Source organism: Phaseolus vulgaris, chromosome 7 (assembly GCF_000499845.2).
Source record: "Phaseolus vulgaris cultivar G19833 chromosome 7, P. vulgaris v2.0, whole genome shotgun sequence".
Classification (NCBI taxonomy): domain Eukaryota; kingdom Viridiplantae; phylum Streptophyta; class Magnoliopsida; order Fabales; family Fabaceae; genus Phaseolus; species Phaseolus vulgaris.
In genome coordinates this window covers 19054864-19077791 of record NC_023753.2, presented here as the reverse complement: position 1 = coordinate 19077791, position 22928 = coordinate 19054864, and the positions used below count along the sequence as shown (strand labels likewise).

The window sequence follows — 22928 nt, the reverse complement described above, 5'->3', positions numbered from 1 at the left end:
TCACTTCACACACAATCTTTCTAGCAAGTTCTCATTCTTGTTCTGCAATGGCCATCGCGGAGGAGGAGCAAGTATCTGCACTGAAGCAAAAGCTGCGCGAGTTGGTCGAGAGTATCGTGGACAGGGACGATTACACCGTTCACGCTGCGGACAAGGCTATCCATGCTCTTTCTGCCCTCAAGGACTTGAAGTCCACCACTTTCCACTCAACCAACATGGAACACACACCCGTTCCTTTGCACTTTCGATGCCCTCTCTCTGATCACTTGATGACAGATCCTGTTATCTTGACCACTGGACAGGTTTTCTTTCTTTTCTTTTTTCGTTTTTCCTAATCAAGATTCCATCTTTCTTCATTGGCACGTATCAAGAACCTATTTGATACTAGAAAGAAAGGGAGAAAAATATAAATAGACTAGATATCATGTAATGCAATGTGTTAAAGAAGGGTTGAGAATGGAAAAGTTAGCATTATTAATTGTTGTTCTGTGAACATAATAATCGTAATAATAGTTGCTTTCTTAATAGAATTGGTCTTCTTGAGCTTTCATTTGATTTCTTTAATGCTGCTTGTTTGATGGATGAAGATTGAAAGAAAGTAGATGTTATAGGACGGGGTTTTCTTTATTGACTAAAAGATTATTCACATGATGGAAGAAAGAGGAAGTGGTAGTGTAATTTGGTTCTCATTGTAGATTTGTATTGATGAATGCAGACTTTTGATCGTCCGTTCATCCAGAAGTGGCTGAATGAAGTCAACGGAGTTTGCCCTCAGGCCCAAGAAGTCCTCTCTCTCTGTATTCTCACTCCAAATTTCTTGCTCCAAGGCATGATCTCAGAATGGTGCAAAGAGAACGGAGTTGACCTACCAAAGCCCATTTTTGACATTCACGACGAACAACTGACCGAGGCACACAAGCACCGTTTGCGTTCACTGCTCTTCAAACTGTCACTGTCACTTTCTGAACAGAAAGAAGCTGCAAGAGAGCTTCGTCAGTTAGCAAAACGAATGTCCGCAATTCGAACACTCTTTGGAAACTCACAAATGGTTAATCTTCTGATGCGTCCGGTATCAATCGGCACAGCATCTATGGACCCTGATCTCCACGACGATTTGATCGCAACTCTTCTAAATATCTCAATAAACGATACAAACAAGAGGTTGTTAGCAGAAAACGAAAAAGTCATCAGCTTTCTGATTGACTCATTGAAATCCGGAACAGTTCAGACAAGAAGCAATGCAGCTGCAGCTGTTTTCTCAATGTCATCTCTTGATTCAAACAAGCACATAATTGGAAAATCAGGCGCTATAAAATACTTGGTGGATTTACTGGAAGAGGGAGACCCATTAGCCATGAAAGATGCTGCGTCAGCCTTGTTCAAACTATGCTTTGCGCGTGAAAATATAGCGAAGACCGTGCGAGAAGGGGCAGTGCAGATTATTCTTGGGAAGATCGTTGACCATGTTCTTGTTGATGAGTTGTTGTCATTGTTGGCACTTCTGGCTACACATTCTAAGGCGGTTGAAGCGTTGGTGAATCATGGTGGTGTCCGTTTCTTGCTTGATATCTTGAGGGAGAACACAGTAGAACGCATAAAGGAAAACTCTGCTGTAATTCTACATCTAATCTGTTACCATGACAGAGAGAAAAGGGCGGAAATTAGAGAGGAAGAAATGGCGAACGGCACACTCTCTAGGCTTGTTCAAAACGGGTCCTCAAGGGCTAAAAGGAAAGCTAGCTCCATCCTTCACTGTCTTGGCATAGATGAATCCACTTCGCACAACAATCCACTTCCCTCAGTTACAATAAACTCTACTTCGTCATCAAATTAGGCTTAGCTTTATCCCTTTGATTTTCCTGTTCTGTACATAACATCTCAGTTTAACGTGACAGCAGCTTCATTTAGTAATAAGTCACGTCAATGAATTTTTTCATATATCCTTTTCAAATGCTTTATTCTCTGCCAAACTTTTGCACTTTCCTTTTATTCTTCGTTTACTTTGCTTTTACACGTCTAGCCTTCAATTACTTTTGGCCGCCAATGCTCTATTGAATTGCATTTTGGAAAGATTTTTATGAGAAAACTAACTTTTATTAAAGAAAACACAATAACTCTAAGTTGAACTTGTTTTTATATTACATTAATTTTGATACTTTGACAACCATACAAGATAAAATCCTCTCATTTTACAACTTATTCTAACAATTTAATAATATATATTAATAATTTATATTAAAATATAAAATATAATTAAAATAATTGTATTTTTTAACCGTGTCAGGGCACTCAATAAATATCTATATATTCTACCGCATACTAACTAGTTTTATATAATTTGGAAAGTACTTTTTTAAATATTTTAAAATTTACTTTCATGAAAATATTTCAAAAAAAAAATATAAAATGAAAGTAGGTTAGTAATATTAGATGTATATCCATATTTTAATTAAGGGGGAAGTTTAGAGTCGAATGACAATGATTTGAGTCATTTTGATTCATCCACTTTTTTCCGAAGTTAATATATTTTTTAAATATTATTATTCAAATAATTTGAAACGAATCTGATTATCCTTCAAAAAAACAAATAAAAGAATTTGAAAAACGTTAATATTGATATTGTAATTTGTTTAGCTACTGCCATAGTACGTGGGTGGTGGCGAGTGGCAACTGCAAAAATATGTGGAAGCCTTATTAACTTAATTTCTGCTCGTTTAATACTTGTTAAATACTTCAATGCCTTTAAACTCAAGGGGAAAGTTTAAGGTTTTTTTTTTTTAAAAAAAAAATTCTCTCTCTCACTTTGAGATTTTACTTTTGAAATTGTTAAAGCTCTTGTGTCAATTTATATTTGATAAACTCAACCATCAGGAGGAGATGAAAACTCTATTAACTCTTTCTATTGTGTATATATATAATTTATTTTTTATTATTTCTTGATATTAAAATAATCTTTATATATTATTGATATCATTTAAATTGATTAAAAAGGTAATTAAATTAGATAAAGTATTCTTGTTTGAAGTTCTTTAGAACTGCAGTAAGTATATTAAACTGTCGATGTTAACATTACTAAAATATTATATACTGACAAAGTGATTTCAATCTGTTCAACAAATTTTCTGACAGATTGTAATCACTTATTTTCTTAGACGGTTATATTAGTTTGTTTTTAACAAACTGAAACTCTGATTTAATAGGTGTATTTCACTACTAAGTGAAATTAATATATTATTTTAAAGTTTTAATATTTTCTATATAACTTTCATTATGAAAACATTTTAGTACTTAACGAAATTTTGAGCAAATTTTTCATAGAAAGAGTTCCTCTAGAGAGTTATAACTCTAAGATTGAAAATTGTATTATTGAGACTTTTTTTAGTAATCTTGGAGTTCACTTTTGATTGTCTCTCAATCAGGTGTAACTAGCCAAATCAGGTGACATCTTTCATGTACTATGTTTTTCGGGTAAATTACAAGTTGTTTTGCTAAATAGTGTGTTAAGTGTAGATTCTATACTAGGGTTTTTGCATAATTGCAGTGAATAACACTACAAGAAAAACGCAAATTACATACAGATTATTATATACGGATCAAAATCCGTATGTAAAATCAACATTATATACGGATTTTTACATACGGATCAAAATCCGTATGTAAAATCAACATTACATACGGATTTTTTCAGCAATCCTTCAGGAACCAAGTAAAATTTAACCACTACACCAAGCAAATTCTTTAGTTTTATTATGATTTTTATTATACTTATTATTATTAATAATACTAAAAATATTAATAATATTAATAATACTAACAATATTAATAATATTAATAATACTAACAATATTAATAATATTAATAATACTAACAATATTAACAATACTAACAATATTAATAATACTAACAATATTAATAATACTGTACCGGCACGGGGAGAGGCCGGGACGAACCTGGCTGCCCGGTGCCATGTCAGCCTGACCGAGACCAAGGGAACCTGGCCAAGACCTTAGAAGACTTGGCCGAACGGCCGAGGGCCGAAACCTTTGAAGACTTGTGCCGAGTGGCCGAAGCCTTTGAAGACTTATGCCGAGAGGCCGACACCTTTGAAGACTCAGGCCGAGACCTTAGAGGGCTTGGCCGAAACCGCCAAAGACCACAAGGATTTGGCCGATGACAGACCCGCACCATGGGAATTTGGCCGATGGGCGAACCCCATTACAATTAACGCTCAAACCGAGATCAGTGAAGCTAATCCATCATCAAGAATTAGGTAATGTGACCCTAAGCGATATCCACCTCGATAAACGGGCCCAACAAGGTAGGCCCACTAGAATAATATAAATAGCGCGCATTTCAAGGAGTAAGGTATGTCATTATTACTGCTCACCTACCCGAGAGCTAACCACCCGCTTTACTGACTTGAGCGTCGGAGTGCCTTCGCAGGTACCCCCACCATCCGGTGTTCACCCGACGACCGAGTCCCGAGTGCCGAAGGATAAGCAGGAGGACGAGAAGAATCCCAGTTCATCACCCAGTCATCTGCCCGACCGAAGGAAGGAGAAGAAGACTTCAATAGTTCTCTAGGTCCCATCTCCCTAGCAGGAACAATTGGCGCCCACCGTGGGGCCGAGGGAAACTAGCTGAAGGAAAAAAGTAGATGGTTTCAACAAGAAGCATGGAAAGAATGACTGAAGCCGACCAAACAATGTTGCTGCTGTCTCTCCAGAGGGAGATGGCCGAGATGCGAAGAAAGGCCGAGGAGGCCGCTCAGAAAAATGAGCAAGAGCTGCAAGTTCTCCGCAGGGAGAAAGAAGATATGAGAAAGAAGTTGGGGGAAGGAGGACCCTCTGTCATACCGATGAACGTGGTCGGCAAGTCCTACACCTCTCCCCCCAATCCGGATGTGGCCGAGGGGACGAGAGGCCGACCCCCTCCCCGCGAGACTGAAATGGGCGACGAGTCGTGCCTAATTAGATCCACCCGGACGACCCTGACGGCCGACCCGAGCCGCCGTCACCACTTCACAAACAACATCATCGAAGTCCCACTTCCTGAGAAGTGGAAGGGCTTCAACCGAGACCGATACGACGGGTCGACCGACCCGGACGAGCATATGGACGCCTACACCACCCATATGAGTCTCTACACCTCGGACGATGTCGTCTTGTGCCGAGTGTTCCCCACATCCCTGAAGGGTGCAACCCTTAGTTGGTTCACCAAGCTCTCACCCAACTCCATCGACAGCTTTGCCACGCTCGTCGCAAAGTTCGAAACACAGTTCGCGACCAGCCGGCCGCACCATCTGACCTCAATAGCCCTGGTAGGCATCTGCCAGGAGAAGGGAGAGTCCCTGAGAGCCTTCGTGGATAGGTTCAGTAAAGTGGCGATGAGCATCCGAAATCTGAGTCCGAATGTCGCCATGCACCACATGCTGACAGCCCTACGCCCGGGGCCCTTTGCCGACAACCTATGCATGCAGCCAGCCGACAGCCTGGACGAGCTGAGAAAGAGAGCCGCTAAGTACATGCAGCTGGAGGAACTAAGAGAGTTCCGCAACCAGGCCCGTAACGAGGCCGGCGGAGAGAGGAAGGAAGAAAAGGACCGCCAAGCGCGGCTGATACAGAGAACTGACCGGCGACGGGAGAATCGAGACCGACCAATTCGATTCTCGAGATACACGCCGTTGACGGCTGAGAGAGGGAGGATCTTGGACGAGCCCCTCAACACTGAGTTGATCCCTCCCCCAAGGAAGGTGGCCAGCCCAAATAATGCCGACCGGAGGAAGCAGTGTCGGTACCACCAAAACACCGGACACTCGACCGACGAGTGTCAGGCCCTTAAGGATAAGATCGAGGAACTTATCCAGGCTGGGCATCTCCGCCGTTTCGTCAGGAATGGCCGAGATCCACCCGGCCGGGCGGATCCACCCAGGCGGACGAGCTCACCCCAGCGCGGCCGAGAAAACCAAAATAACAGAGGCGACCGGCAACCCGCAAGGGCCGATCCCCCTCGAAGAGACGATCCCCCCAGGGAGGGCGATAGGAGAGGTAACCGAGAGGTTATCAACACTATAGCCGGCGGCTTCGCCGGGGGAGGAAGCACAAACAACGCCCGGAAGAAGCACCTCCGGGCGGTACACCAGGTAAACGCCGTGGCGTTTCGACCAAGGATGCCACCCATCACGTTCACGGACGAAGACTTTAAAGGCGTAGACTACCGCCAGCAGGATGACCCGATGGTGATAGCGGTCGACATAGATTGATTCACCATAAGGAAGACCCTCGTGGACCAAGGAAGTTCGGTAGATATCCTCTACTGGAAAACTTTCAAGGTCATGAGAATGACCGAGGCCGAGATGATGCCATACGACGACCACGTGATAGGATTCTCGGGCGAAAGGGTGGGTACCAAGGGGTATATCGACTTGTACACCACCTTCGGAGAGGGGAAGAACACCAGGACCATCAAAATCCGGTACCTGGTCATCGACGCCAACACCTCCTACAACATCCTCCTCGGCCGACCATCCATCAACCGGCTGATGGCCATAGTATCAACCCCTCACCTCGCAATGAAATTCCCTTCGAAGACAGGAGACATTCTCACAGTCCACGTGGACTAGAAAGAAGCACGAGAGTGCTACGCCGAGAGCCTCCGGGTGGAGCCTCTAAGGGCAGACACCTCTCCCCTTCGGGCGAGAAAGTCCTCCCGAAAGAACCGCTCCCCCAGGAAGGACCGGCCAAGGGAGGTCCAGCCAACCGTGGCACTAGTAGACCTTGATCCCCGGGCGACCGAGGACAGGCTAGAGGCAAGAGAGGAGCTGAGAAGAGTCCCCCTCCTCGATGAAGAGCACAGCACGGCTGTAGGGACAGCCTTGGCGGCGGTCGAGGCCGAGGTCATGCACGCCGCGCTAAAAAAGAATGTCGACATGTTCGCATGGACGCCGGCCGACATGCCGGGAGTAAGTCCGGATGTCATCACCCATCGACTGTCCATATTTAAGGAAGCCCGTCTGATCTCCCAAAAGAAGAGGGACTTGGGCAACGAAAAGCGACTCGCGGCGAAGGAGGAGGCTGGCAAGCTCCTGTCGGCCGGATTCATAAGGGAGGCCCGATAAACGACATGGCTGGCCAACGTCGTCATGGTTACCAAGCCTAACGGTAACTGGAGGATGTGCGTCGACTATAGGAACATCAACAGCGCATGCCCGAAGGACACCTACCCCCTCCCGAACATTGACCGCCTGGTGGATGGGGCGGCCGGCCACAAAATTATGAGCTTCCTGGACGCTTACTCTGGCTATAACCAGATAAGCATGCACCCGCGGGACAAGGAGAAGACGGCCGACGCCAACTACTACTACGAGGTCATGCCGTTCGGTCTCAAGAACGCCGGGGCGACCTACCAGCGTCTCATGGACAAAATTTTCAAGGGTCTGATAGGCCGGGCGGTAGAAGTCTATGTGGACGACATAGTCGTGAAGTCCGACTCGTTCGAGCAACATCTGAAGGATCTGGACGAGGTCTTCAAGGCTATAAGGGGAGTCAACATGAAACTCAACCCCGAAAAATGTACTTTCGGGGTGGAGGGAGGAAAGTTCCTAGGCTTCATGCTCACCCACCGAGGGATAGAGGCCAACCCCGACAAATGTCAGGCCATACTCAGCATGAGAAGCCCAAACACCGTGAAGGAGGTACAACAACTCCTTGGGCGGCTGACCGCCCTCTCTCGGTTTGTCCCCCGCCTGGCAGAGAGGACGAGGCCGATCGTTCAGTTGCTCCGAAAAGGCAAAAAATTCGTCTGGGACGACCAATGCGAGGAAATCTTCAAAAAATTCAAAGAGTTCCTCACATCTCCGGCCGTCATCTAGAAGCCGAGACCCGACATCCCAATCCTGGTATATCTAGCAGTCTCGGAAGAAGCAGTCAGCGCTGCCCTAGTGCAGGAAGCCGAGGGCGAGGAGCGACCCATATACTTTGTCAGCCGAACCCTCCACTCGGCCGAGACCCGATATCAGATGATTGAGAAGGTGGCTCTCGCACTCGTCCTCACGGCAAGACGGATGCGCCCCTACTTCCAAAATCACTCCATAACTGTAAGAACCGACTACCCTATTTTTAAAATTTTATCTAAACCGGACCTTGCAGGGAGGATGATAGGATGGTCGGTCGAACTCTCCGAGTTCGACATACGTTATGAGCCGAGGGGCGCCATCAAGTCTCAATGCTTGGCCGACTTCTCGGCCGAGCTGACACCACTGCCCACCCTCTCGGGCGGTTGGACTCTCTACGTGGACGGCTCCTCAAATAAAACAGCCTGTGGAGCGGGAGTCGTCCTGGAGGGGCCGGGCGACCTCCTTTTGGAACAAGCCCTCCAGTTCGGATTTCGGGCGACCAACAATCAGGCCGAGTACGAGGCCTTGCTGGCCGGGCTGAACCTAGCTTACGACATGGGAGCGCGCGAGGTTACATGCAAAAGCGACTCCCAGGTGATGGTCGGCCAAGTCAATGGAGATTTCGAGGTTAAAGAACCTTTGCTGCAGCGATACTACCATGCGGCCAAAAACAGTATCGCCCGCTTCAGCAAAGCACCCTTGCAACACATACCGAGGGAGGACAACAAAAGGGCCGACATCCTGTCCAAGCTCTCGGTCACCAAAAAGAAGAGCCATCAGAGGTCAGTCATACAAATATGGCTGAGACACCCTAGTGTGACGGAGGCCGAGGCCGAGTGTCTGGCTATTGAAGAAGAAGAGGCCGATGCCGACAACTGGATGACACCCGTCATCCAATATCTAACGGACGACACATGCAAGGCCGGCCAAGAGAAGGCGATGAAGCAGCAATGCGCCCGGTACACCATGATCAACGAAGATTTGTATCGGAGAGGCTACTCGACCCCCCTGCTAAAATGCATCACCAACAAAAGGGCCGAGTACGTCCTGGCCGAGATCCATGAGGGAATCTGCGGAAATCACGCCGGGACGAGGACGATGCCGCCAAAGTTCTGAGGGCCGGCTACTACTGGCCGACCATACAGGGCGACTATGCCGAATATGTGAAGAAATGCGCCAAGTGCCAAGAGTTCGGCCCCCTCCACCACACCAGGCCGGAAGAACTGCATAGCATCATCTCCCCGTGGCCGTTCGCCATGTGGGGGATGGACATTATCGGTCCATTCTCCCCAGGGAAGGGGCAGACCAAATTCCTCCTGGTGGGAGTCGACTACTTCACCAAATGGATCGAGGCCGAGCCCCTCGCCTCCATCTCGGCGAAGAATGTACAAAACTTCGTATGGAGGAGCATAGTTTGCCGATTCGGCGTTCCACACACAATAGTAACTGACAATGGCCGACAATTCATCGACCGAGGCCTACAGTCCTTCTATGACGACCTGGGCATCAAGTCCATCACGGCCTAGGTGGAACACCCACAAACCAATGGGCAGGCCGAGGCCGCCAACAAGGTCATACTCAACGAGCTGAAGAAGCGTCTGGGCAAAGCAAAGGGCCGATGGACCGAGGAGCTGATCGAGGTACTTTGGGCGTACAGGTGCACCCCCCAAACTACCACACAGGAAACACCCTACAGCCTGACGTACGGAACCGAGGCAATGATCCCAGTTGAGGTGGCCGAGCCCACCATACGACGGCAGATGTTCGATCTCACCCTAAACGAGGAAAGCCTAGCGGTCAACCTCGACCTGGTAAGTGAGATGCGTGACAAAAGCAAAATTCGGGAGGCTGCCTGCAAAGCCCGGGCGTCCATACGATACAACACCAAAGTCCGGCCGAGATGTTTCCAGAAGGGTGATCTCGTCTGGAGAATGCGCAGCGACGCCAGAAAAAATGAAGGGAAGTTCTCATCCAACTGGGAGGGGCCTTTCCGAGTCCGAGAAGTCGCACAAGGAGGAGCCTATCATCTAGAATGGCTTTCAGGAAAAATTGTACCGAGGACGTGGAATGCCACGCACCTCAAGTTCTATTACAGCTAAAATCAATAAAAATACGCACTCTTTCCTCACCCAACCAGGGAGGTTTTAACGAGGCGTTTTCATCAAAGTGTTGGAAATATTCTACCGAACATCGCAAGTGTCGGCCTACCGAACGCCCACTTGCTCGATTAACATCGCAGGTGCCGGCCTACCGAACGCCCACTTGCTCGATTAAACATCGCAGGTGCCGGCCTACCGAACGCCCACTTGCTCGATTAACATCGCAAGTACCGGCCCACCGAACGCCAACTTGCTCGATTAACATCGCAAGTGTCGGCCTGTCGATCGCCCACATTTTACGTGCTCGAATCCAACATTTGAAAATAGTGGCCGATCGCCCACATTTTACGCGCTCGAATCTTACATTCGTAATTAAATGGCCGATCGCCCACATTTTATTTGCTTGAATTTTACATTCGCAATTAAATGGCCGATCGCCCACATTTTAGTCGCTCGAATTTTACATTCGCAATTAAAAGGCCGGTCGCCCAAATTTTTACTTGCTCGAATTTTACGTTCGCAATTTAATGGCCGATCGCCCACATCGTATTTGCTCGAATTTTACAATCGCAATTTAATGGCCGATCGCCCACACTTTATTTGCTTGAATTTTACATTCGCAATTAAATGGGCGATCGCCCACACTTTATTTGCTTGAATTTTACATTCGCAATTAAATGGCCGATCGCCCACATTTTAGTCGCTCGAATTTTACATTCGCAATTAAAAGGCCGGTCGCCCAAATTTTTACGTGCTCGAATTTTACAATCGCAATTTAATGGCCGATCGCCCACACTTTATTTGCTCGAATTTTACATTCGCAATTAAATGGCCGATCGCCCACATTTTATTTGCTCGAATTTTACATTCGCAATTAAATGGCCGATCGCCCACATTTTATTTGATCGAGTTATACGTTCGCAATTAAATGGCCGGCCGCCCATACTTTTACTTGCTCGAGTTACACGTTCGCAATTAAATGGCCGGTCGCCCATATTTTTAGAAGACCGATTGAGTAACTTGTCAATTTTCACACCAAAATGATGAAAGGGAAAACGGGACGGCACATTAATAAACAAACATATTAGGCGGTACATCAAAAAAGCAAAGCAAAAGAGGCCACACCCCGGCCTCGGAGGAAATAAAAAAAGCAAGAAAAGGCCACACCCCGGCTAAGGGAAAGCCTAATCCTGAACCTCTATGCACTCCCCCTCCTCGGCCTCAACCTCCTCGACTCGAACCTCGGCCTCCCCTTCATTGGTCCCGGCCGCCGAAGCCTCCTGCGCCGACAAAGCCCCCACCTCAGCACTCGGAACCAGCCGGCCCTGGTAAACCTCATAGTCCATGTTAAATGAACCAGTGGCCGACGGCCCTCCATAAAGCACATGGGCCTGGCGCACCGCCCAGTCGAAGCATTGCTGGAGCAACTCCTCCGACTCCTCGTAATTTTGGTCGAGCTCAGCCTCGACCTGCTCCTTCGTGGTTTGGAGGGCGGCCAACTCAGAGGCCGAAGACAAAAGCTTTTCCTCAGCCATCTTCTTCACCTCGACGACTTCAGCCGTCGCCCTTCGGGCCTCCTCCTTGGCCGAGGCCAAAAGCTGCCTCGCCTCAGCAGCATCCTTCGCGGCGAGCTCTCTCTCAGCAGCCTCCCGAGTAGCACTGGCCGAAAGATCAGCATTAGCAGCCAAAGACCGCTTCAAATCCTCACGAGCCTCGACCAGCTCCTGCTCCAACCGAGTAACCTCCTCGGCATGCCGGTCGTGGCCTTCAACCCCGTGCTCAACGAGGACGATTGACCGGCACATAAGTTCTAGGCCGCTCCTCACCAAGTCAATGGGGGGGACCGACCGGAGCGACTCCCGAGTCCCCTCGGGGAGAGCCACGTGAACCCTTCGCATGAACCTGTGGTTCCCCCCAAGAAGATCCAGGGCCGAGGACGAAGACCGGTGGCCTACAGCTTGATGCCCAGACGCCTGCTCCACGCGCCGGGGGGACAAAGGAACCGCCTCGGCAGCCTCGCGACGAGGAGGCGGTGTCGGCAGAGAGCCGGGGAAACGATGGGTGGTAGCAATGTTGCCTCCATCCCTCGGCCTCTTCTTGGACTTATGGGAGGGACCGGCCTCGCCCCTTCCAGCACCATGGGCGGTCGAGGTAATAACGTCAATACTCTGACGTCCCTTTCGGGCAGCCGCCCTCTCCCGATACTTGTCAAGGACGCTGACGCCGGCCGGTTTCTCTTGAGCCATCGTAGCTGCAAACCAAAAAACAGTTAGAAGAACGGAAATAAAAAACACCGACCGACACAACAAAGGACGAGCCTCATACCCCCAATGGCCGCCTAACGCGCTGTCTCGGTATATGCACCGATCAGCGATCGGCAAGGAAGCTTCCTTGGGAGTGCATCGAAGAAGGAGAGAATCTCCACCTCCTCCTCACCCTCCGTCGGCCTCAGCCAAGACTTAAACTCCGTCGGTTTGGAAGTCCAATACAGGGGAAACCGAGGCCGACCTGCCCGGTCAAAGAAAAAGGCCGTCGCCTCGGGCCGAATGACAACCTTGACGAACCTCTCTTTAAACCTCTTGTACGAGACCGCGAAAGGGTCGAACAAAACACTCCCTGGCCGACCGGCCAAAGATAGCCAAGAGGCAAGGCGACCGGGATGAGAGCCATAATAGTAAAGAAAAGAAGAAGGGGTTGGGCGAAATCGCATAACGTCACACAACAAGCGAAATGCCTGAAGGGACGCCCATGTATTTGGGTGTACCTGGGTAGGGGCCACGTTGAGTGCCCGAAGGACGCCCATTGTGAACTTATCAAAGGGGAGAGACACGTGAAGGTCGGAAAAGAAGCAAATATACATATAAAAAAAAGGAGGACCGGCACCAGCCCGATCCAGACACACCCGCTCGGTCGGCCCACACGGCAAGATCCTGAAGTAGTCTGGATCCCTAGAATCGTCAGAACCCTCGCCCGCTTTCAACACCGGGTACTTAGCAAAAAACTTGGCCACAGACTTCTCGGTGTCATAAGTGGACGAGAACTCAACAACCCTAGGATCCACCCAACTAAAATCTGCGAGTGGGACAGCTGTCGGGGGTGAGCCCGACCGGTCACCAGCACCAGCAGGGGGAGAGCCCGGTCGGGCAATTACGATAGTAAGAGGGGAATCCGATCGGTCAACGGCGTTAACCGGGTCGTCCCCCCTAACCACCTCTACCATGGGTGACACCTCGGCCACCCCAACCGATAAAGAATCGGTGGCAGATGAAGAGGTTGACGAAGAAGAGGTTGACGTAGGAGTTGACAAAGAGGAAGAAAGCCCAAGGGCACGAGAGGGGCAACCGAGAGAGGGGGAAGAATGGCCGGACGACCCTGACGTTGGCCGAGACACGGTCGACATCACTAACCTTTGAAAAACGAGGTGAATCTTTGCAAAAAGACCGAACGGTCACTCGGTTCTCAGAGCAGTGGGCGAGGAAAGGTCGGCTATCAGACAAACTCACTCAGAAAATGCAAGGTCTCGACACTGTTGGAGACCCCTATTTATAGGGCCCATGGGCCTCGGAATTCGAAGCGTCGAATCAATCTCAACCGTTAGATCCCTTAGATCCAACGGTTCACAACACTTCCCGCCTGAAAAACCCCTCATTAATGCCATTCATATCACGTCACCAAGGGTCACGTCACGCCGCCCAGGTCACGTCACGCCTCGAGAAATGAAACAGCCGCACGCCCAAGGAAGACCGGCCGAGTCCCATTATTAAAGACTCATCGGACATAACTCACACGTCTGCCCTTGAGCCTGGGGGCAAGTGTACCGGCACGGGGAGAGGCCGGGACCAACCTGGCTGCCCGATGCCATGTCAGCCTGACCGAGACCAAGGGAACCTGGCCAAGACCTTAGAAGACTTGGCCGAACGGCCGAGGGCCGAAACCTTTGAAGACTTGTGCCGAGTGGTCGAAGCCTTTGAAGACTTATGCCGAGAGGCCGACACCTTTGAAGACTCAGGCCGAGACCTTAGAGGGCTTGGCCGAAACCGCCAAAGACCACAAGGATTTGGCCGATGACAGACCCGCACCATGGGAATTTGGCCGATGGCCGAACCCCATTACAATTAACGCTCAAACCGAGATGAGTGAAGCTAATCCATCATCAAGAATTAGGTAATGCGACCCTAAGCGATATCCACCTCGATAAACGGGCCCAACAAGGTAGGCCCACTAGAATAATATAAATAGCGCGCATTTCAAGGAGTAAGGTATGTCATTATTACTGTTCACCTACCCGAGAGCTAACCACCCGCTTTACTGACTTGAGCGTCGGAGTGCCTTCGCAGGTACCCCCACCATCCGGTGTTCACCCGACGACCTAGTCCCGAGTGCCGAAGGATAAGCAGGAGGACGAGAAGAATCCCAGTTCATCACCCAGTCATCTGCCCGACCGAAGGAAGGAGAAGAAGACTTCAATAGTTCTCTAGGTCCCATCTCCCTAGCAGGAACAAATACTAACAATAATAATAATACTAACAATATTAATGATACTAACAATATTAACATATGAATCACATTTAATTTATCTATAATTTACTTGAATCTAAACATAATTTATTATATTATCTATTAGTATGAATCAAATTTAATATATGTCATACTCATAGTCATCATATTACCTATTACATTAAAATCAACTATCATATTAATTATTATTTTACGATCATATTGACTTAATTAAGTTCATTATAGGTAGTTGGTTTTACTTGTGTGTTATAGTAAAGAATATTGTCAACAAACAATATTATCTTTTAACATAAAATGATGACTTTTACATTAACTATTAATTAAATCTCTAATACAGATTACTAGTTAGCATATCATTATAGTTTAAACTATATTAATTATTCCATAAATCTATGTAAAAGGTTGTTACTAAATAACCCTTTCTACTAATATATAATATAAATCATAATGACAAAGTGATTAAATAATTTATAATTAAAAATATTTTAAAAATTATACATTATATCAATTTTAATCTATGTAAGTAAATATTTGAAAATAAGATTTTTTTTATCGACAAAGAATAAAAAAAATTAAACAAAACATTTTAAGGATATTTCAATCCTTATACAAGAATCTCAAATCAGAAAAGAAGTGTAAGATACAAGCACCTATATAGCCATCTAACAAAAACTTCACAACTACCTATAATAACCTATATTTGAAAATAAGATATCAAATAATTTTATATTAATATATATATATATATATAATATGAAAGTAAATTTAAATTTAACCATGAGTTTTAAAAAATTAATGATTAAATAAAGAAATATATTAATCAATATATATGTATTTATAGTATTAAAGTTATATTAATATTATATAATTTCTTCCTTTTTCTCTCTATCTATATCCGGATAAAAGTAATATTACTCAAGTCAAATAAAACTACTATACACACACAATAAATATCTAAATGTATATTTATATCAAAATTAATATTAATAATATGAATATAATATTGATAATATGAATATAATATTGATAATATGAATATAATATTAATAATATGAATATTAATACTAATAATATTAATAATAATATTAATAAATATTAATAATAATTTGAATATTAATACTAATAATATTAATAATAATATTAATAAATATTAATAATAATTTGAATATTAATACTAATAATATTAATAATATTAATAATAATATTAATAATAATGTTAATAATAATATTAATAATAATATTAATAATAATATTAATAATTATTAATAATATGAATATAATGTTAATAATAATATTAATTATAACATTAATAAATATTAATAATATGAATAATATTAATAATAATATTAATAAATATTAATAATATGAATATAATGTTAATAATAATATTAATTATAACATTAATAAATATTAATAATATGAATAATATTAATAATATAAATATAATTTATTTTATTATTATTATTATTAATAATTATATTAATATGTATAAATTATATTAATATGTATAAGTATAATAAAAATGATAATATCACCAAAGAACTTGTTTGGTCTAGTGGTCAATGCTTCCCCTGGTCACTGGAAAGACTTTTGTTCGAATCCTGGCTGCTGCAGTTTGCTTGTAACATTATTTGGGGCTTGGTTTTGAGTCTTATGGGCTTGGGTTTGAGTCTTACCCAGTGCAAAATGCCTCTAGGATTAATAAAAAATATAGATTGTGGTAAATAATAATGAAAAAATTAAAAAATAAATTTTTTACCATACGGATTTTGGGTCTTACATACGGATTTTGTTGTTTCTAGTGTGAGCTTAGTTGATTATAAAAAGTGAATTAGTATAAAAAAATACTATGTCCTTCTCTTTTTCTCTATCTTTTAATTTTTTCCTTTAATTCACTACTTGTGGTAATCTTAGTAAATCAACATGTTAAAAGGTTATTCCTGAAACTTTTAATATGTTGATTAAGTGAAGTGAGTTTTCAAAATAATACATTTTTAAAAATGCAAAAACTTTTTAAAGCTCAATTCACCCCTTTTGAACTTTGCGATATTATTTCTTACGATTGGTATCTAGAGCGGTTTCTGGAGAGTTATTCAAGTCACTAGCGCAGAAATGCTAATCAAATGCGGCTTTTACATTTACAAATGTGGCTATAGAGTCGCATTTGATCAGCGCACAGTCGTAAACCAGAGAAATACAAATGCGGCTATAGAGCCAGATTTGTAAATACGATTTGCAAATGCGGTTATTTGAAATAGCCGCATTTGTATATTCTTCTGAATGAGCTGGGATTTTAGGGGTTTTAGATTTACGAATGCGGCTTTGGTAAATAACCGCATTTGTAAATAGTGTTTTTTTTTAAAGTTCAATTTGAATTGTCCCTAAACCATATAAATTAATCTGCATATAACGATCAAACCCAGCCAGACAAATACAAAAATATAGAGATAAATTGAGAGAATCAAAATGTACATTTACAATAGTAATCAAACATAATAAAACCTACACTATTGATTAACTATGGTAGAGTTATAAAAATTTATGAAATATGTGGACCAAGAATCTCTGACATATGAAATGCCTTCCGAATTCATTGGTGCTTCGTCCGTGAATAACTGCATTGCAAAATATAGTTGACATAAATTAGTTTTTAGATATATATATATATATATATATATATATGTTCAAGAATTATAAAAATGATTTAACATATCATGTTATTACCTTTTTCCAACCAGTTTTAATACCTAGTCTTATAATGATAATCATCCATTGCAAAATGTAATAGCCACACTCATAGCTTCCTGGTTGTTTATTACACTATAATTCAATAAAAAGTAATGATAATAGAGAAAGAAAAAAATCGACCTTTTAGGATGTTATATCCACGCCATGAACTGGTTAATACAAAAACCTCGTTAGTAGATGGTTAATTAGTAACATATACAAAGTTAAGTTTATAATGTACTTACGTATCAATGATATCCTTAAATTTTGTGGGAATCTTCTTGTGTAGGGAACAGAACCACATAACAGTCTTATCAACCATTGATAAGACAAGTAACTGCCAATGATGCCTATATCATCCATGAAAAGAGTTAGTAAATATTTAAAACATGAAATAATAATAATTGATGACATATAATTAAACTTACTCATTAATATAAGGGCATAAATAAATTTGTTTTCCCTCTTTTTCCAGGGTGTTAGTGATGTATGCTTGAGTCTCAGATGACTTTGGTCCAACGGAATTAGTATATGCAGGATCTAAGAATCCATACATATCTTCCTTCCCCTCAGTGATACAGACTCTATGCAAAAACCTACAAGTTTTTAGTTAAAGCATAATCAATAATAATTTAACATAAAGTAAATTGAATAATAGGTAAAGATACTTACATCATAAAAAAATGAATTATACTTATATTGAGCTCCTGATTCCCAAATATAAATTCTGATAAATCTGTGTTGTACATCTTCAGTGGCAGTTCAGTGTTTATTTGAAAAAATGTATCATCCCACGGAACTGGAAAAGGTTCATTGCCAATCTGACTAGCAATGAGACCTAATGAACCTATAGGATCGTCAACTGGAACCTCACGCTTCTTCTCCGGACTTGGTGGCCGAAAAGGTTTCTACAAGATAAAGAACATTTGTATTAAATTATATGTAATATATAAATATAAATCAAAAATAATATAATGAAATGAAATTATTACATGAGGTTTGGGCATAAATCGAATGAGCTCTTTGGGCCAGGCAACGAATGTCTGAAATGCATCGGCCACAGTGGTTACCTCATCTGAAGGTAGTGCAACACGAGCATCAGGAAATCGTACTTTTTCAACTGTTACCTTCGCCACATCAGGGGAGAGAGGAACGTTATGTAAGGTGGTGGCGTCTTGATAAACTTTTCCAAGGGCCACCACCCGAGGAAGTTTGCCGCCCACTACCAGTAGCTCACAATCCTTCGTCTGCCCATTGATATCATCCCCTGATGTTGGAGGAGCCGCACAACTCCCCTTTGTGCTCTTGGGAGTGGGACTAACAAGGGGTTCAATCAACTCAGCACAAAGTTGTTGCGATAGAAACTCTTGTCGCATTCGATCATTCTCCTTTTCATCTCTAGCCACATCAAATCAGTCTCCTTTCTCATCTTCTCCATTAATTCTTCACGTATCTTAGGCTTCATTTGAGTTTCGTTCTCTTTGGAGGAGGAGGATGACTGTTGTTCTGAAACTCCAAAATATAGTTTAATTCCGACCCCTTGTCCAGCTGCACGAAGACGACCACAGTGCTCAGGTCGTCCAATTGCTTCAACCAGGATATCGTGACGACCTTCAGCAACAAATTTACATCATCACGAATCATGTCTTCCAATCGATCATCATCTACATCATCGTGTACTACATCATCCATAGTGGACCCCACGTATTCTTCAGTTACGGAAACACGTGGTAAATTTAATAATTCACCATGCCATGTCCAAGTTGTATAAGATTGAAGAAACCCATCACATAGCAAGTGCTCCCTCATTATATTAACATCCAGTATCATTCCATTCAAACAATTAACGCACGGACACCTGATCTTTGCTCCATCATGACCACTATTAATCGCGTTACGTTGTGCAAATTGTATAAATTCTTCTACTCCTCTTTCGTACTCCTCACTTATACGAACATAATTCATCCAATTTCTATCCATATTATATATTCATCGAATTTCTATTTCACACGTTTGCCGAGGGTCGAACACCCTCGAACTCAATACCAGAACATATTATTGCTAAATATAACATATAAAGTAACAACTAACTACTAATATAAATTACATAATACATAAAAAAACATACAAATTCAAATTATAAATTATAATAATATAAATTTTGAAAAATACAAATTATAATACATAAAAAACATACAAATTCGAAATATAATAAATACTAAATAATATAAAATTTGAAATACACAATAAATTATAATAAATAAAACAAAATCCAAAAAATGCAAAAAAAAAATTTAAAAAATTTAAAAACCAACCTTGTGGGTGAACGTTGTTGGTGAAGAGTGGAAGGGGAGAGAGAGGAACAGCGGCAACAACGGCGACAGCGGCGTGGAAGCAGTGGCGGAGGCAGCAAGCCAATGGAACAATACCTTCGATCAAATGCAGCAATGGAAAGCGAAACCCATTAAAAACGAAAGCAATATGGAAAGCGAAAGCTATTAAAAGCAATGAAGTTCAATGCAGTTGAGGAGCAATGGAAACAAAATACCTTCGATCAGTGCAGCAATGAGTTCGCAAACGAGAGAAAACGAAGAAGAGATGAACGCAAACGAGAAAGAAACTACGAAACTGTTGAGGCGCGTAAAATTTTTAGGGTAAAAAGAATTTACAAATGCGGCTAAACGTAAAAACCGCATTTGTAAATCAAGCTTTTTGATTTACAAATGCGGCTATTAAATAGCCGCATTTGTAAATCAAAGCGCTTGATTTACAAATGCGGTTATTCAAATAGCCGCATTTGTAAATCAAATTAATTTAAAAAATGCCACCGCGTTTTTTACGAATGCTTTTAAGCGCTGAGCCGCATTAAATAAGGAGCGCTCTTTTATAATTTTTGTGCTAGTGAGTTTTGATCCTATTCTTTTTAAAATGGATGAAAATAAGTTGCATTTTGTTGATGGGGGCTTCTATAAATAGACTGCCTCTGTTTGGAGGTGTTAATTATCAGTTTTGGAAAATCATAATTAAAATCTTTATTGGATTAATAGATAGTAGAAAAACTATGGTCAAACTAGTCAGATATTGAGAATGAGTAAGCACAATATGATTGCATGACCAAGAATATTATTACACCTACTTTAAGTCTTGATAATTTTTTCAAGGTTTCACAATGCTTATCTGCAAAAGAAATGTGGAACATCTTAGAGGTCACACATAAAGGCACAATAGATGTGAAAAGAGCACAAAAACATGCTCTAATCCAAGGATATGGGTTGTTCAGAATGCAATAGGTGTTGAGTTTATGAGAGTCTAAGTTCAAGAGGAGGGGGGAGTGTGAATTGTCCTAGTGTGAATTGTCCTCGGGATAATTTTCATAAATGCAATCTTTAAGAAATCCTGACAGTAAAATAATAGATTTATTTGAAAAAAAAAGATTGAATTTCTCAATCAGAGTGAAATTACAGAAAAACAACATATTAGAATTTAGAGCAACTGATTTTAATTTTCAAAGCAACTTTACTTAGAATCAGTTTAAAACTCCAAAAATTTAGAAGACGCTCTATAACGAATTCACATGCAGTTTTCAGAAAGTTTCACAATATAAGAATTGTAAACAATTTTTCAAAAAGATCTTGATAATTTTTAAGGCATAATGGCTACCAATATTTTAAATCTAAAACAGAAATCAATTAGGATCAAGTTCTTTTAATTTCAAATTTGTTCCCGCCGGTTGACCTGGGTCGTCTTTATGCGTGGCTTGTCCTCACGAGCTAGGACACCTTCGTTCTGCTCCGCCTGTGAGTACCTGAAAAGAAGTGAACAAAGGGGCGCTCTCACGGCCGTTTGCACTCCGACGATCAAGTCAGCTAGCGAGAAACATCAAAGGTGACGCACCCCCGTATCGAACACCGTGAATAGATGCTCTGAAGGTGTTCAAACAACTGAGTAACTAATGCTTTCTACCCTAATTGCCCGTGCGTACAGTGGTTGCGCCGACAAGACAACTAGGGTTTCTCTGTGTGTAAAACTGCAAGAATTAGGTCAAAACCCTCATCCCCCTTTCAAACGCCCCAAGGCCCCTTTTTATACACCTCTCGTATTTAAAGCGCGTTAAAGCGCATTGAAAGCGTATAAAAATATTCCTTGAAACGTTCGAAACTTAACTGAATTAACGCGTACCTTAGCGAACTTTTAGGAAAGCCTTGATGTTTTCAGTGCTTATTGCCATGTGTTCTTCTGACTTGATCGTTGCTCCACACAGACGGCCTCACAGTGCCGTAACCCAACTTAGGGTTACCCCATTGCGTGAGTCTTCTTTCCTCAAAGTGCGTCTGGCGTAGGGGGTGACTTTCTGAGCGCCAACTCATGTGCCCCAGCCTCTAGTCATCCGCCCTGGGAGTGTATCTACCCTTCTCTCGTACCATGCACGTGGTTCTCCCCTGGGCGTGGCCCTTTCATGGGTCGTATCGGCCCCAGGGTTTCCCAGCGGTGGCATGGGCACTTCACAAGTCAGGTTACTCCCTACTGGTACTAGAACTATGGCCTTGAAGCCACCTTTCTCTTCTCTTTATTACTGTTCTGAGGTACTGAGGCTTCTCGCGATGTCACCCTCTCCACGGTCTTTCCTACCCATGGGCATCGGGGGGTGATACCGTCGATGCCTTAACTTGGCGATGCCTCATCTTGGCGACGCCTACGCTAGGCGACGCCTCCTCTTGGCGATGCCTACATCTGGCGACGCCTACACCTTGGCGACGCCCTACCTTGGCGACGACTCAAGTGGTCAATTCGTTGACTTTCTTCCTTGGGTCCCTTGAGGGGCCCCACCATATGTTGACTTTTGACTTTGACTTTGACTTTGGTCAACGCCCGGGGAAGGGACGGTACAAAATTTAAGACAAAATTATATTAGGAATAGTTCTTTAACCTTTAATGCCTTACTAGTTATTTGTTTCACAATATCAAAGATTCAAATATCAAAATACTTTGTAGTTTTTAAACCAGTTAATCATTTAAAGATTTTGTTAACAGAAAACAGCAAAGCCAAAAGCTGCAGTAAAACAAAAGATTTAATCTTGAAACAACATATTCAATTTTTAAACCAGTATTACAGTTTTTCATATTTAAGAGCAATGATTATGAGAACAGAAAAACACACAATAATTTATATTGGTTCACCCAAAACTGAGCTACATCCAGTCTCATCTCACACTTGGATTTCACTAATTCACAACAATCTTTAAACAAGATTACACAAAACCAGTTCTTGAACCCTTCAAGAACCAAAGATACACTCTGAAAAACACTATTTCGACAATCCTATACTTCCAGAAACTCTATCTTAGAGCATATTACAACGAAATTACAAAGAAAGGAAAGTATGGAACAAGCACACCTTGTTTGTAGACTTAGAGACTAACTGAATCTCCTAAGCAACAAACTCTGATGAAACTCCTAATCTCAAGCCAATGGAGAAAACCAAAAGATCCTCACAAGCACTTAAAAACTTTCAAAAGAACATTTCTCTAAAAGCACCTTTTAAAACACTTAGGAACAATAAGCAAACTGTATTGCAAGTGAGTGATTTACACTAAAATTGAGCCACCCTTCTATATGATTCAAAGCATAATAGTTTTGTTAAAATAGTTTCAAAAGTTGTTAAAACACAATTGATTAAAAGTTGATAAAAC

The 22928-nt window shown here is 42.7% G+C and overlaps 2 protein-coding genes across 2 annotated transcripts; both read left to right on the top strand.

Moving 5' to 3' along the window:
* On the top strand, positions 1-1928 carry LOC137828499 (U-box domain-containing protein 9-like). The gene is made up of 2 exons (XM_068635107.1): positions 1-302; positions 716-1928. The coding sequence occupies exons 1-2, from the start codon at positions 48-50 to the stop codon at positions 1832-1834; spliced, it is 1374 nt and encodes a 457-aa protein (XP_068491208.1). The 5' UTR covers positions 1-47; the 3' UTR covers positions 1835-1928.
* Positions 1929-4657: 2729 nt separating this feature from the next.
* Positions 4658-6262, top strand: LOC137829198 (uncharacterized). The gene has a single exon (XM_068635995.1). The coding sequence runs from the start codon at positions 4658-4660 to the stop codon at positions 6260-6262; it is 1605 nt and encodes a 534-aa protein (XP_068492096.1).
* The last annotated feature ends 16666 nt before the right edge of the window (positions 6263-22928 follow it).

Bases quoted from the DNA above. Each gene is read 5' to 3' on its own strand.
- LOC137829198 (XM_068635995.1), top strand. From the start codon at position 4,658: ATGGTTTCAACAAGAAGCATGGAAAGAATGACTGAAGCCGACCAAACA.
- LOC137828499 (XM_068635107.1), top strand. From the start codon at position 48: ATGGCCATCGCGGAGGAGGAGCAAGTATCTGCACTGAAGCAAAAGCTG. The intron at 303-715 runs GTTTTCTTTCTT...TGATGAATGCAG, and splicing joins TTATCTTGACCACTGGACAG to ACTTTTGATCGTCCGTTCAT.